Below are 17078 nucleotides of genomic sequence, written 5' to 3'. Positions count from 1 at the left end.
TGACATCAGGGAGGGCAACAAGGCTGGTAAAATCAGTTCCTTGTTATAGTATAAATGGCAAGTGTACAAAAACTGCTAGCTCTTATTATAGAGACAAGTACCATTTTGAGATCATAGCCCTTAAGGGAGAGAGAGTGTGTGTATGTATGTGTGTGTTTAAGAGTTTGGTAAATACCTTTTTGAATGGGTAAAACATACAAATGATACCCAATTCAAAAAAAAAAACAAACAAACAAACACATAAAAGAGCATTTAATGAAAGGAAAATTACCCTTGTACCCCTGTCTTTTCCCATTGTTAAAGAAACAGTTATCAGTTTTATTTTGTGAAGATTTTATTCATATGCAAGCATGCGTGTGTTTTCCCCACATATGATAGCATACTATATCTACTTATGTATCTTAAACAAGCAAACCTGATAGAACTTAGAGATCAGCTCACTTGACACTGTCAAGAGCTTCTTCACTGTTATCATGGCTACATAGTATTGCATTAAAAGGCGGTATTTAAAAAAAAAAATTTTTAATGTTTATTTTTGAGAGAGCGAGTGTGTGAGCGGTGGAGGGGCAGAGAGAGAGGTAGACACAGAATCTAAAGCAGGCTCCAGGCTCTGAGCTGTCAGCATAGAGCCCAACACGGGGCTCGAACTCATGAAACATGAGATCATGACCCGAGATGAAGTCAGACACTTAACCGACTGAGCCACCCAGGTGCCCCGAAAGGCAGTATTTTTTTTTTTTTTAATGGAGAACTTTTCTTGAGGTGGGGACTGCAGTCATGACTCCAGCAGGCAGGCAAGAGAGAAGTGATGTTCCTGGCTTTGATAATGGAAGGAGGCCACAAGCCAAGGAACGTGACTTTTAGGAATTGGAAAAGACAAGGAAATGGATTCTCTTCTGTACCCTGCTGAAAGGAGTGCAGTGCTGTCGGCACCTTAATTTTAGCCCAGTGATGCCCTCTGGACTTCCAGGGTGCAGAACTATGTACATTGTGGTGTTGTAAGCCACTGATTTTAGTACTTTGTGATAATAAATACATGCTATACATTTTTTTCTGTCAATTTGTTGTTCTTTTTTTTACTATACTTATGGCATTTTTGCTGTGCAGGAATGTGTTTAGTATAGTTGAATTTATCCCTTTAGCTTTTAATGGCTTCTGGATCTTAGGCCTTTCCTACTGTAAGATTATTTTAAAACCTATTTCATTCTCATGCTTTTTTTTTTTTTTTAATTTTTTTTTTTAACGTTTATTTGTTTTTGAGACAGAGAGAGACAGAGCATGCACAGGGGAGGTTCAGAGAGAGGGAGACATAAAATCTGAAACAGGCTCCAGGCTCTGAGCTGTCAGCACAGAGCCCGACGCGGGGCTCGAACTCACGGACCGCTAGATCATGACCTGAGCCGAAGTCGGCCGCTTAACCGACAGAGCCACCCAGGCGCCCCTCTCATGCTTTTATCTCATCATGAACTCTAGTATAAATGTTGGTTTCTTGTCTTCTACGTTCTCATCTCTTATTGACAATGAATATTTTTATACTTGAGCTCTTCTAACATAGACCTAGAGTACTTCAGAAAATGAAATCATCTCATCATTGCTGGTAATTAAGGAATCGGGGAATTAACAGTAGTGGTTTCAGAAGGCAGGAGACAAAGAGTTTTATTTAAACTACTTTGGTAGGTTGATAATACTATTCAGCGGAACCTAGAGTAGTTGATTCTAAAGGGATAGTTTGTGAGTACCTCTTCCCTTATCCTTTTTTGATTTTAGTTTTATTTTTCATTCTCCTGGAAGACTTCCCAGATGCCTATGACTTACTTAGAAGTGCTCCCATCATGCAGTATGAGGAAGATTTTGATACTTAGCTGTGGCTAACAATTCTTACTAAAAGTAAAAAGCTACCTCCTGGGTTTATTATGCAAACCCCTCATAAACACAAAATGAGACAAATTTAGACAGTTTCAGGTATCATAATGTCATAGAGTTGATTTAATATATTAAGGCCTTATAATACTAACATTTATTGGGCACTTAACTATGAGCCAGATATGTGCTAAACACTTTACTTGCATTTCCTCATTTACTTTCCAAGTACTATCATAGATGGTTATAACCCCCATTTACAGACCAGGAAAATGGGCATACAGGGAGCTTAAGTAATTTAATTTGCTCAAGATTATAATTTTGAGGTGATGCAACTGCCTTTGGAATCCAGGAAGTCTGACTTGCTATTAAACACAATGCTTTTAATTGCCATGTGATGCTTTGCATTGATGATTACTATGTGGAAAATAATATTTGCTCCGAGTTTAAAGTTACCAGTACAAAACAAGTAATTCAAGACCATTATCTTTATAATCAAACTCAACCTTTTATTTCATTATCTGTAAAATGCTGAAATAACCTATCTCATTAGGATTGATGTAGTCCAGTTCTGTTACTGCTTTTGCTCTTTGAGAGATTTTTAAAAACACAAACCAGAGCATTCTACTCCCTTGGCATTGTCACCCTGTGGTCTCTTTATTGTGATAAAATAGAGTACTAATTTTGAGCATGGTATGGAAGACCTGATACAGTAAGGTCCAGTGAGTTAACCTATTATTTGTCCTTAAACATGACGTACTTGTGTCATACTCCCTCCATGGAGTGTCCTTAGTTTTTTTTCCACCCGATACACTGATATTCCAATCCCCCATTAAATATGAATGCTAGTCATCTCCTATACTTTGCATTTTGTGGTAATATATCCCATTATTTATATTTACCACTAAATTATGAGCTTCTAGGATGAGACCATAACTTTAAAATTTTATTTATGTATGAAGCATAGAAATAAATGCTCACTAGGTAAATGAATAGATGTAGTAATAAATAGAGTAGTAATGAATAGAGTAGTAATGTGGTTATCTTCTGAATATCATCTGCATTTTTTTATAGTTGAGAAAATAAGTACTTATAGTGTGAAGTGCTGTATCATTCTAAATTATTTCTATTAAGTGCTTCCTTTTTCTCTTATATCCAGTCTCTGTAATAATGTTTAATATTTGGATGGTAATATTTACTTAAAATATACTCTTTAGGACAGAATGTTTTTTCACTGTAAATATCACTCTATGGAAAAATATAAATTCTTATTGTACTGAACAAATCTTAAGGGATTCTAAGGTTTGTGGGGGGTTTTGTGTGTGTGTGTGTGTGTGTGTGTGTGTGTGTGAGAGAGAGAGAGAGAGAGAGAGACAGAGAGAGAGTGTATTTTTGGCCATTTTGTTTGGTACTGTTGTAGTTAGAAATGGAAAATAGTTCTCTTTGTCTCCTGCATATGGATTGCTTTCATATCCTCAGGAAAGTCACCCTCATCTTTTGTATTAGCTTTTGGTTGCTACAGTGACAAATTACAACCTTAGTGGCTTTAAATAACACAATTTTATTTTTTGTAGTGTGAAGGTTAGAAGTCCAAATAGATCTCACTGGGATAAAATCAAGGTATTGGTAGAGCTGCATTCCTATTGGAGGATCTAGGGAATGCGTTTCCTTGCCTTTCCAGCTTCTAGAAGCCTGCATTCACTGTCTCCTGACCCCTTCTTCCATCTTTAAAGCCAAGCAGTATAACATCTTGAAATCTTTGATTCTGATCTCCTCTTTTGCCTCCCTTTCACACTTTAATTGATCATCTACTAGTTTCATTTTTATTTTCTGGAATTAGTATATTTCATGTTCTTGGAAGTGTAGTAATTCTATGATTTGCTTAAGAGAGGATGATGTAACTCCACCTAACCAGCATTCAGTTGACTCATTTGTAAGGAAATACCACCTTCACAAATCTCTAAGTTATGGCCTAAAAATAAAAATCTGTTGCGGACCAACTTTGCCCTTTAAATGGAATATTCTTTTTTTTTTTTAAAAATTTTTTTAAGTTTATTTATTTTGAGAGAGAGAGCAAGCAGAGGAGGGGCAGAGGGAGAGAGGGAGAGAGAATCCCAAGCAGGCTCCACGCCGTCAGCACAGAGCCCACTGTGGGGGTCGAACCCACGAACCGTGAGATCATGACTTGAGCCAAAACCAAGAGTTGGATACCTAACCACCTGAGCCACCCAGGCACCCCTAGACCAAATATTCTTAATCTCAGCCTTGTGAACCTTTTCTTGGAAGGGACTGTGAATCTGCAAAATTGTATTCAAATGTGATTTTTTAGCCATATATATTTTCTTCAGGGGAGTTGGTTTGTAGTTTTGATCACGATTTCAGTAGTATCAGTAATCACCCTGACCCCTCAATTTGAGAACCATTACTATAGAAAACAAACTGAATGACTTGTACAGGTCTGGCCTTTTCTCAGATCTGTTTCCTAAATGTAGACATTTCTAACTGCATATTGGTCATTCATAATGGTGTAACTGACCGTTTTTAAACTTACCATTTCATTTTTTTTTTTTTTTTACTCTTTATTTTTTAGAGACAGAGCATGAGCAGGGGAGGGGCAGAGGCAGAGAGAGAGAGAGGGAGAGGGAGACAGAATCCCAAGCAGGCTCCAGGCTCTGACCTGTTAGCACAGAGCTCCACGCAGAGCTTGAACTCACAAACTGCAAGATCATGACCTGAGCTGAAGTTGGACACTTAACTGAGCCACTCAGGCGCCTCAAACTTACCCTTCCTTCCTTCCTTCCTTCCTTTCTTTCTTTCTTTCTTTCTTTCTTTCTTTCTTTCTTTCTTTTTTTTTAATGCTTATTTATTTTTGAGAGAGAGACACAGTGTGAGCAGGGAAGGGGCAAAGAGAGAGAGAGATAATCAGAAGCAGGCTCCAGGCTCCAAGCTGTCAGCACAGAGCCCGACACAGAGCTTGAACCCCTGAACTGTGAGATCATGACCTGAGCAGAAGTTGGACGCTTAACTGAGCTACCCAGGCGCCCCCTAAACTTACCATTTCTAAAATACTTTCCTTTTTTTGTCTGCCTTTTCTTCCTCTCTGTTTCTCTCTCCTTTCTTCTCTACTGTCCCATCCTACCACACCTCTGTACTTCATTCTGAGAGCAGTTTGGTTCCATGGTCTTAAGTCTTTATTTGTCATTGTTTCTTTTATCTTTCTGCCAGAGACTGCATATTTTTTTCTGTTTTTCTTTAGTAATAGTGTACCGTTTTTAGATGGGCACATGGTTGCCTGGAAATATAGACTGCATTTCCTAGCTTATATGACAGGTATGCATGGTATTGTGACAAAGCAATAATCAGAATTGTCTATATATATATGTTTATTAAGATACTGTAGTATGTAAAATTTGTTGTAATTTGTCAAAATTGTCTAAGTAAACCCTAGCCACAGTCTCCCCTTGTTATATATCTTTTTCTGTACTTTCAAGCTTTGTAAATGTATATTAAACATCCTCTTTAAGTAGGAGACTTCTTAGGTAAGGAATAAATGATGTATATTGGCAATATCCTTGTAATAATTTGGCAGTTTTTTGGGTGAAAATATAATTGAGCCCTGTTTTGAAGTAATGTTAAATATATAGGTGAAGTTAAAAAAAAGAATAAAGCTACACCTGGAAGTGTTAAGGCATGTAAAGGTAGGAATGTTTAGAGGTTGGGTTAAGTTTAGGAAAGGGATGGGTAAATTTTCTGGTACAAATCCATGCTAGACCAGAGTGGATCCTAGATACAAAAAGAAATTATAAAAGTAGGTCTCAATTCACCAGCACTATTACAGCAGCTTTGAAGACCTGGTCGCCATGCTCAGTGGAAACAAAACCATAAATAGCTGAGAGACAAAGACCAAATTGCATTTAATTTCTGGCCAATGGTAGAAGACTAGTGTGGGCTATAATTCAGCAGATACATGAATATTTGCTCTGCCAGACATGTTGATTTTAAGCAGTTTTTTACTTTAGCAGAAAATAGAGAATTCTGTACACTTAAATGACTTTAAAAAGAAAAAGTTTTATCTCTTCAAAGGATGTAAGAAGTTTAAAACAGGTATGTATGATATCTTATAGAAAGTTACCAGCACAATTATAAAGGAAAAGAAATACATTTGACCATGGTAAAATAAAAGCGTTGTTGTTTGAAAGGCATTAAAAAAATAAAAGAAGCCACAGATCAGAAGATAGTTACAATTCACATTAACTGACAAAGGATTAGCATCTGTAATATAAAGAATTTATGTAAGTCAATAGAAGAAAGACAACTCAGTTGAAAATTAGAGATGGTATAGAAAGAATGAAGAGAACAAGAAGACAGTTGGGTGCATGTATAATAGGCTTGGTAATAACAGAACAAGAGTATTCTACAAGGGAGAAAAGAAACTAAAAAAGAAGGACATTTTTAAGCCAAGGACATTTTGCTTATTAGACAGTTAAAACTATTAGGGCTTGTAGAATTTTCTGTAACTGTACCCCTGATTTGGTATGAAATATTTTTGCCAGTGTGCACATGTGAAAATGCAACCATAATAGGCATTTACCACAAAATTCAATCAAGTATGACTTTAAAGTTATTCTGATTGTGTATAATACAGTACTGCTCTTTTAGGAGAAACTATATGGATCAATATAAGAGAGGCAAAATTTATCTTCATGTTTGGTCTTCTTCTTTTGCCTTTAACTTTACTAAAATACCAGTTGAAAATTCTAGAAAATAAAGGTCATGGTGACTAAGAATTTTAGATAATTTAGAACAGTTACCTAACTACATCAATAAATCCTCCTGGCTTTCTCCAAAATAGACCCAAATCAGTCCATTCTTCTTGTGTTCATTATTATCACCCAAGGCCAATCCAACATTACTTCTCACCTGGACTTGTACATTAGTTGTTTAATTCACTGACTATGGCTGAAAGGATATATTTGATACAGTTGTTCAGATGAGATCAGAGATTAGCAATTGAGATACAATTTAGATATTGAATAAAATAAAGGAAACCCAGCAATGTTTTACAATAAGAGCCTCTTCACTTCATTAGAGTGAAAGCTAGGCTGAAAGGTGGTTATTATGTAGTCCACTACCAAAGGGAAGAATAGAGCTTTAGTTTGAAGTATTTAAAAAAATTAAAGAACTAATTATTGTCAGATTTGACTTTTTGAGATCAGTCACAAGGGCCTTTCAACTAAGTATTAAAGAAGCTCAAGAGTGAAATTGCTGCATTCTTACCAGTAAGAATAAATTGTCATTGTAAATGGCTGTTGTCTCAAACTGATAGACTAACAGATTACAAATACGGTACACACAGAGAGTAACCAACAAGTTCTTACATTTTAACTCCATGATGGCAAATACTATTTTTCTTTATTTTCCACATTTACTAGAATGGGCTTCTATTGTTGACATAATCAGGGGAAAATGTTTATTACTGTTTCAAATGGAATGAAACAATTTGGTTCCTTGCTCTAAAGCCATTTTTATCTAAGGAGGAGGTGACAAGTACAAATTTTATTGTGCTACACAGCAGATATGATAGTTTGTAAGAGCTGCCATTAGTCTTTAGGTGTAGATGCATATTTTAGACAAAAGAGTTGCTACTTTTATTTAGGTAATGAAGACATTTGAAGGCAAAGAGACTATGAGAATTAAAAGCACATGTGAAAAGATTAACCTTGGCCGGAAGGTCTAAAAAAAGAAAAACACCCTCCCCCCACCCCTCCCAAAAAAACCCCACACATAACCACCCCACAGGTTTATTGAACAACTTGAAAAATTGTATGGTAAGTATTCTAGTCTTAGGTCTTGAAGTTGGAAGCTGAATTGTTAAGTTATAAACTGATGAAGACTGTGGTATGGGGAGTACAGATTTATTGATACAAGTTTCTGGAATACTTTAAAGCTTGAAAGATCAGCTTGAATAGATAAGGGAAACAATGACATATTTGGTATAGTTGAAAGCATGAAATTTAAAAAAGTGTATATAAGTTTCTGGTTAGCTTCAAAACTTACTGTATTAAGATGAACAATGAATCAGGCAACCTTATTCTTCGACTGAAGAGATCTTTATTTTATCTGATTTTCCTAGGAAGGACAACACATCCCTTCTAGGTGGGACTTTATAAAGTAGAAAAAAAAAGGTAATTGGGGTGCCAAAGGAAATTATGTTAGGGCTATTTATTTATTTATTTATTTACATTTTAGAGTAAAAGGGGGAGGAGTGAGGGTGGGGAGAGAGAAAATCTTAAGCAGCCTCCCTGTTGAGTGCCCCGTGACCCTGAGATCATGGATCTGAACTGAAATCAAGAGTTGGATGCTTATTTCACTGACCCACCCAGGCGCCCTGGGATACTTATTTTTTAAAAAAAATGTATTCATATATCATTAAAGAGAACATTCTAAAATTTTACAGCATCTTCAGTAGAGCCAAGATATGCTTAAAATGTAAGTTCTATATTATGTTAACTTTTAATTTATAAATAGTAATTATAAAATAATTTTGGAAGAAACAGAAATGAAGGAAAAATACCTAACTTCACCATCCTAAAATAACTACTTGGGGTTTTTATATTTTCTAATAATCTTTTTTACACACATTTTTATATCTTTAACGTATAAAATCTGAGAAGCATTATACATATATCTGAGAAGCATTATAGAAATTGTAAATGTAAGATTCAAAGATGAAAAAGTAAGAGTTTATGCCCTAAAGAGGATAACTACTTGCATACTCTAAAGTCAAAGTATACCCTGAGCTTCAGAAGGGGTTGTTTCACAACTTGGGTTTTCTAAGTCTTGTGGAACCTAGGGTAAAATTCTTTAACTTCTCAGTTTGCTACATAATTACATAAGAAGGAAGAGTCAGGATCCTGTAGTAAAATAAATACTTAAATGCTTCTTGGGAATTTGAATTTTGGTTTTGACCCAAGTTCTACCTTTATGACTTCACTGAACTTCAAACATGTTGACCTTTAAATGATGAATTCCGTTCAGAGACATTTAATCTGAACCTAATATGTCTAAATTATGTGCTGTGCTTCTGAGATATCCTTAGGATAAATTCTTGACAGACCAGATGACCTTTGTCTAGTATTGATTCTAGCCCTCCAAGCTGGTTCTCCGTGTAACAAGCTTCCCTGGCTTCTTGGTATCCATGTCATGATTATTTATAGTAGAGGCACTTGTTCTAGCCCATCCAAAGAGGAGAATTTCAATTTGCTACCCTCTGTTAGACCAAACTTTATGCCCTCATACGTCCTTTGACTAGTTCTCTGAGTTGAAGATTGGGAAGCGTGGGACCCAGACATAAACAGAGCCTCTCAATAACTGAATAATAAAAAGCTTAGAACAGTTGCTTATAAAGGTAAAGACTTGTAGCGCTTCCCTTAAAGAATTAGTTTGACTCCAATAGTAGAAAATTATGGTTGACTCTGTAAATTTTATTTTTTCTCAGGTCCTTCCTGGCTCTCAAGTACCAGGATGACTGCTACAATTTTAAATTCTTTGTTTTAGTAATAATAATTAGTACTTATATATCGTTCCTTATGTATTAGGCACTATTTACATTTATTAAAGACGGATATAGTAACTGTCTTAAGGACACACAGCTAGTAAGTTGCTGAGCCAGGATCCAGCTTGTGACAGTTTGACTTTAGACTCCTCACTCAACCACAACACAGTGAAGTTTTAAAAGTTAGAGTTTTCTGACACAAGACTTGTGTCAAGAACATATAAAAACTTCTAAAAATCAATAATAAAAAACAGCATAATAAAAAATAACCAAGGATGTAAAAAGTGGGTGACGTATAAATGGCCAATAGCCATATGAAAAGTTGTTCAGTACAGCGAATCATCAGGGAAATTGATATTAAAACCGCAGTGGATTACCACTGTAAACTCACTACAATGAGTATAATTTAAAAGCGTGAAAACACCAAATGTTAGCAAGGATGTGGAGCAACTGAAATCATAGTACGTTACTCATGGGAATGTATAATGGTAACACCACCTTGGAAAAGTTTGTTAGCTTCTTCTTTAGTTAAACGTACTGTCCTGTGATCCATCGGTTCCATTCCATAATAGAAATGAAAACCTATGTCTACAAAAAGACTTGTACAAGAATAGTTGTATAACAGCTTTATTCATAATAGCCAACAACTAGGAACAATCCGAGTGTCCATCAATACAAGAAAGTATGAATGAATTGTGATCTGTTCATTCAGTGAGAGGCCTATGTAGCAGTAAAAATGAACTGCTACTACAATAACACGAGTCAAATTAAGTCAGACAAAAAGGGTACAAATGGGGATTCTGTTTGATTACATGCATTTGAAGGCCGATAACAGGCAAAAGTAATGTATTTTTTAGAACTAGAACAGTGGTTCTGCTTATTTGGTGGGTAGGAGACTTCAGGGAATTTTCTGGAGTTATGACAGTGTTCTATATCTTGATTATTGTGTTGGTTAAATGTAGATGTGTACATTTGTCAGAAATTGTTGAATTTTATATTTAAGATCTGTATGTTATAGTATACCTCAACAAAATAAATCTGCAAAGTTAAACAAAAGCTAGGGGGAGATTTCAGCCAATCACTAGGACAGCAGAAATGACACCTGGCAACGTAACACTTAGAACATACAAAGACATGAAGTAGCACAGAACTGTCACATAGAGCCTCAACTGAGATGCATAATCACCAACACACATTTAAGTTCTATTAATAAAAATTTTTTAAGTTTATTTATTTTGAGAGAGTATGAGAGGGAGAGAGAGAATATCAAGCAGGTTCCACGCTTATTGCAGAGCCCAATGAAGAGCTCAGTCTCACAACTGTGAGGTCATGACCTGAGCCAGAATCAAGAATCAGTTGCTTAACCAACTGAACCACCCAGGCACCCTTAATACAGTTTTCCAGGAAGTCATCAGGGTGTACTACTTTTAGAAAGGGTTTCACTACTAATTATTATATTAAAAGTTTGGAACTAAAATGCTTAGATGTCAGTAGACTAGAATATTAGTATATGAAACATATTTCTTAGGTTTTATGTAAAGAACAGCTGTGGTTAATATTGGGAAATGATTCTGGCTAGAACTAGAGTGTGGTCTCATTAGAGTAGAGTCTGCTAAAAAGAGGGCATGAAAAGTTTTTGGGCATGACTTTGCTTGATTAGTTGCTGAAACAGAACATTTGTCTTTATGTGATTTGTCTGATGTAGATTCCTAGTTAGAAGAACTAATAATCTAGAAATGTTAGATACTTAGAGATGTCACATTTTATGTACTAAAATATAGCAGTAATTTGTCCTCGTTGTTTTTTGCAGCAGGTGGAAAATAGAGAAGTTTGATGGTGGCCTGTGTAGTTTGACAATATTTGTGTTTGGGCCCCTTTATAACTTGTTCCGTGACCATCAGATAGATGTGCTGGAGGTACTCAAATGACGAATTGAAATAAGAGATCTGTAGTCTTTTATTGTAACGTTGGGCTTCAAAATAAAGGTTAACCTTTTAAATTAGTTTGTGGGTTTTTTACCTCTTTCAAATAGATTACCTTGTGGACTGTCATGGAAGTAGGAAACATATTAGTTACCACACATTAACTAATGTGGTCTTTGGTTTCTCAAATAAGACTGACAGCTTGGCTTTTTCTTGTTTATGGAAAACCTAATTTCAAATCTTTGCATCTGTTTTAGTAATAGTTATGCACGAGTGCGAGCTGTGGTGATGACCCGGGATGACTCAAGTGGTGGATGGTTACCACTTGGAGGGAGTGGACTAAGCTGCGTCACTGTCTTCAAAGTCCCTCACCAGGAAGAGAATGGCTGCGCTGACTTTTTTATCCGTGGAGAGCGACTCAGGGACAAAATGGTAATGAATAATGTATCTATTGATATAATTTTAAGGTTCTATAGAGTGAATTATCTACTTAAAGTTTTGCTGAGTGTAACGTTATTTATGAGAATTATTTTTGTCCTGGATCAGTGATTATGTTTCTAAGTTCTTTAAATGTTAAAGATAGTGAAATATGCCAACTGGGACTCATTAATATACATATGTTAGAAGGGAGCTGCAATTTTTAATTAGATTTAATGCAAAAGTATTCACGAATAGTCCACACAGTTATTAAACTAGGTACACACTGCCTTTCCTTCTTTCCCACTCTTTCTTCCATAGACTGGTGGTTGACAAACTAAAATGCACAGGGAATATTCAGGCCTGCTATGTATTTGTATGGCCCATGAGTTCAGAATGGTTTTAACATTTTTTTAAAGTTTATTTTTGTTTATTTTGAATGAGAGATAGAGAGCAAGCAGGGGAGGGGCAGAGAAAGGGGGCGAGAGAGAATCCCAAGCAGGCTCCACACTGTCAGTGCAGAGCCTGATACGGGGCCCATGCTCAAAAAACCATGAGTCAAAGTCCAGAGTTGAATGCTTAACTGACTGAGCCACCCAGGTGCCCCTGGTTTTTACATTTTTAATGACTGAAAAAAAATTGAAGAAGAGTAATCATTTTGTGACACATGATAATTATATAAAATTCGGATTTAAGTATCCGAAAGTGAAGTTTTATTGGAACATAGCCTAGCTCATTCATTTACATTTGTCTATGACTGCTTTCATATTACAATGACAAAATTGAACAGTTGCAGCAGAGAGCATAAGTATCTCGACCCTTACAGAATATTTTACTGGCTCCTACCCTGGACTCTTTTCTCAGGTTCTTTCTCTTCATTCTCTATTAATCTAGTTATCCTAGGCACATAAGACTACCTGGTTGCCAGCCTTGATTTTAATACTACATCTTCCGCGCAGATGAATGTTTTCTTACATCTGTGTATTTTAAAATTTGAATCTCAACTTTGATAATGTTAGATATTTACTCTCTTTTAATTGGTGTGGAAAGCTCTTTCTCCTTTGTTCGTTTGTGAGCCAGAAAACAACTGCAGTTGTATCTGAGAAGCTGAGTAATGTTAATGTCATTTCTGTATCAAGCAAAAGGAAAGCATATACTTAGAAGCAAAATGAGAATAAAATGCCAAAAATTTCCAAGACTCTTGAAAATAACTTGAGTTCCCTTTAAATATGTAATTGTGGACTGTTTTGTGAGCCCATTTAGCATCAATAATGTTATCTCTCTTGAGAATGTGTTTTAAGTTCCAAATAATTCTTTCATACATGAACGTTTTGAATAAATCTACTTTTAATTTTGGTTTCTGGATATTTTTTACTACTAAAATATTTTAGTAATTTAGAGAGTTGCCTAACTTGTCTGTGCCCCAGTTTCTGCCTCAGTTAAATGGTGAGTTACCCTAAATCTTCTTGAAAGCCTTCCAACTCTAGTTTTTTGAGTTTATGATTCACATTCCTGGCTGTGTATCTCAGTTAACCGGAATGTGGTTTAAGGATTGTAGGAAACCCCAGTTGAAGTCATAAGTGTATATAGTAAATTTAACATGTCATCTCTAAAAGTTTAAATATTTAAAAGTGGTTTGTTTTTACTTTGGATAAGATTGTGGATGGCATATACTAATGCGTATTTAAAATAAGCCTTGTAAACTTTTATGAAAGAGGCTTTGGTGACCTGTCCTGGAGTTTATGCTTCTTTTCTGAGCTAATGATAACTGAGGGATGTTGTTGGAAGAAAAGTTGTAGATTTTAGGAACTGAGTGAGGTAGTGAAGATTTAAGACATGTTTTAATAGTAAAGATAGAAAAAGAGAAGACAAGTCAAAGGTGGAGAAAGAATTGGAGAAAAAAGTTTGCTAGAAAAAGCATGAAACAAGGAAAAGATGACCTAGATGTAAAATAGAGAAAAGATATCTCAGAGTGAAACAGAATATTAGTTACATTAATGAAGATGAACAGTTTACGATAATTAAGTACGAGACCAGATCTCCGTAACTAGAAGTAAAACTGGTCAGAGATTGCTCAGATTAGTGGATTAGGTGGTTGCTGAGAGTGTTGGTTTGATAGAAAGCTAGTGAGAATAAAACTGGGATTCAGAAAGAACACAAACTTATTTCCTTATGTTAGGACTTAATTTGAGCGCCTGAGTCCTAGGGTATAGAATCTTAATGGACTAACAAGAAAATAGGTTTTTCTGATAGCAGCACTAACCTAGGATTCAGAACATCTGTTGTTTTACCTAATCATTTCACCTAGAGGAAACTTGTTATTTGTGAGACAGGGATGATAAATATACCTCTATGTAGACATGAAAGAAAAATTACTTTTCAGTTGGAGGGTTGCCATTTTTCCTTTGGGATTAGCTATAGTAAAGAGTTTTAGGTTATGGGGACTTGTATGATCAAAAACAGAGGCAATAATGCGTGGTTATACGTTGAAAATAGCAAAGTCTTTTGGAATCTCAAGACAAATGGGATGGAGAATTGAAGTAAGTAGATTATTTGGTCCCCTCTCCTGGGTAGTACATATCTGACCAAGATCCTTCTGAAGCTATGTATTTTTTCATTATCACTGCATTTGGGGATCATTAATGTTCATATCTGTAGATACTTTTATTGATTGTTTTTATTTTAATGCATTTTTCTGGGTTCTAGTTTCATGCTCTAAAGAAGTAGTACCTTATGACTGTTGAGTCTGTAAGTTTGCAAAATTCTTCCCAAGTTAATAGTAGTTCTTTTTTAAATCCTTCTTGGTAAGTAAACTACATGTTACTGTTGTCTTTATGCAACAGTTAATCATATAAAAGATATTTGGTAAAAACTGTTTTGTACCCATTTTTTATATGGTTCACATCTTAGCATCTTCTACTTTGGATGAATTTTAGTAGGTCAGAATACTGGTAACAGTAGTGAAGAAGATAGCTTGTCTCAAGCGTAAAAGTACTCCGGTAGGAGATTTTTTCCAGGCTTTGATTTACAATGACTTGTACTAAAAATGTCTTCTTGTACTTCTCAAAGAGTTGTATTTCACTTTTTTTTTTCCTACACAAGAAAGGGAGCACAAATAAAGAGTAGGCTGATTGGGATTTTTTCAGGAAGGAAATATTTTGTGTAATTAGGTCAGTACCACTTCATTGGTTCATTCATTTCATTCAGAGAGATCAGAAATTATTTCCTATTTTTTGTAAGTTTACAGTATAGTGTAATACTGGTTTCAGGAGTAGAATTTTGTGATTCACCACTTAAATATATTACCCAGTGCTCAACAGAAGTGCCTTCCTTAATACCCATCACCAATTTAGCCTATCCTCTGCCCACCTCCCTCCATCATCCCTCAGCTTGTTCTCTGTAATTAAGAGTCTCTTACGGTTTGCTTCCTTCTCTTTTTGTTTTTCCCTTCCCCTGTGTTCATCTGTTTTGTTTAAGTTCCACATATGAGTGAAATCATATGGTATTTGTTTTACTCTGACTTAAATTATTTCCTATAATGCTTACCTATAACTTGCCTGTGTTTATAATGCTTACAAAGGTAGAATTTCTCAGGCTACCCTTTGATATCCTGAATTAAGCTTCTCCACCTGTGTGCTGTGCATGACTAGGTAAAAGTGGCGGGAGCTTCCAGGCTGCTTGCTTCTTCACCACCAGCAGCTCCTCATCTTCCCTTGTTGCCTTACAAATGTTATTTTTCAGGGCACCTGGGTGTCTCTGTCGGTTAAGCCGCTGACTTTGGCTCAGGTCATGATCTTGCGGTTTGTGAATTCAGGCCCCGCGTCGGGCTCCGTGCTGACAGCTCAGAGCCTGGAGCCTGCTTGGGATTCTGTGTCTCCCTCTCTCTGCTCCTGCTCCTACCCTGTATCTCTCTCTCTCTCTCTCTCTCTCTCTCTCTCTCTCTCTCTTCAAAAATAAAGATTAAAAAACAACAACAACAAAAAACAAATGTTACTTTTCTAAGTATGCCTAAGGAAAAAGTTGGAAAGTTCTGTTCTACATTGACTTTCATACTTGTTTGGTGATTGAGAATACATTCAAAAGAAGCTCTAGGCTTCGGTGCTGTAGTCTAAGATAATGAAGGTATTACTTCTCCCAGACACTTGGGGATGGATGGAATAGTATTTGGCAATGATGGATTCTCAGAACTGCTTTTTCCATTTATGTGAATTGTATCTTCCATTTCCTCCTAAATTTTGATTTCTTCAAGACAGGTTAGTGGTATCTTGGATCACGTTTTTTAAAATACCAACTAAAATTCAACTCTTAATTTGTATAGATAATCCTCACTGTGGAGCTTCACGTTTCCTGTGATAGAAGCTTTCTGTTTGCATTCAGTTTTCAATAGATATAGTGACCCTTCTCTGTTAGTATCACGCTTCTGTTTCATAGGTAAACATTTTTACAGAGTATTTACCGTATGTATAGATTATATTATTTGATCGTTTTTAGCTGAATTGCATGTGATATTTAAATTGGAATACTGAATTCTAATATACCTTTAGAATCTTTATAAGTACCTGAATAAACTGTCAGTAATAATATTTAATATTTGCTAAAATATTTATTGCTAAACACGGTTTTTAATTGCCATGGGATTTTTAATTAGCTATTCTTAAGTTTATGTGGTAAATAATAAAAATACTATAAAGTTACTAGTTTAAAGCTGTTACACTGTTGAAAGCATGTGATGTACAAAGATATAACAAGAAATAGGGTAGGCTGTATAGAAAGGTAAAGTAGGACATCTGGATTACCTAAAACATTCTGTGGAAACAAGAAAAAGGCACTGTTATCAAAGTGCTGTATCAAAGCAAAGTTAGAAGATAGATACATTATAAACAGTGACAAAGGTAATCTTAAAAAGAGGAAAGGAGAAATAGAAACATTTCAGGTTTTAAGAATTCATCAGAGACTTAAGGAATTGTTTTTTTGAATTAATAAGTTATTCGGTTTTGGATAAAAATGGTTGTAAAAATGAAAATGCCTAGAAGATAATGATTCTGTTGTTTAAAAAGACATTGATAAATTGGGGTTTCTTTACTAGAGCCTAAAACAAGATTTTAGAGTATTTGTTTTCTAGGGAGAAAATAAAGTAGTTATAACACAGCAGGGGCTTTTTTAAAAATGAGACTTACCCACTCTGCACCATTGGAAACCTTAGAAGATCAGGTCTCATCTTTCTACCTTGGATTGAACTTTATAAAAGTACAGAGCAATTTTCTGCTTAGCTTTCCCCACTGTGCACCTCTGTGAATTATTCCGTTATGAAACCACCGTCCTTG

At 35.6% G+C, this 17078-nt stretch overlaps 1 protein-coding gene across 2 annotated transcripts in view; it reads left to right on the top strand.

The window, feature by feature from the left end:
- Positions 1 to 17078, top strand: part of SPRED1 (sprouty related EVH1 domain containing 1) — a 138593-nt gene that overhangs the window by 54045 nt on the left and 67470 nt on the right. For both annotated transcript variants that reach the window (XM_045450078.1, XM_045450077.1), the window contains exon 2: positions 11595 to 11769. In XM_045450078.1, the coding sequence (XP_045306034.1) occupies positions 11595 to 11769 (175 nt within the window). The remainder of the gene's footprint in view (positions 1 to 11594; positions 11770 to 17078) is intronic.

This window comes from Leopardus geoffroyi, chromosome B3 (genome assembly GCF_018350155.1).
Source record: "Leopardus geoffroyi isolate Oge1 chromosome B3, O.geoffroyi_Oge1_pat1.0, whole genome shotgun sequence".
Classification (NCBI taxonomy): domain Eukaryota; kingdom Metazoa; phylum Chordata; class Mammalia; order Carnivora; family Felidae; genus Leopardus; species Leopardus geoffroyi.
The sequence above is the reverse complement of the archived record's forward strand: the minus strand, read 5'-3'. Positions and strand labels throughout refer to the sequence as shown.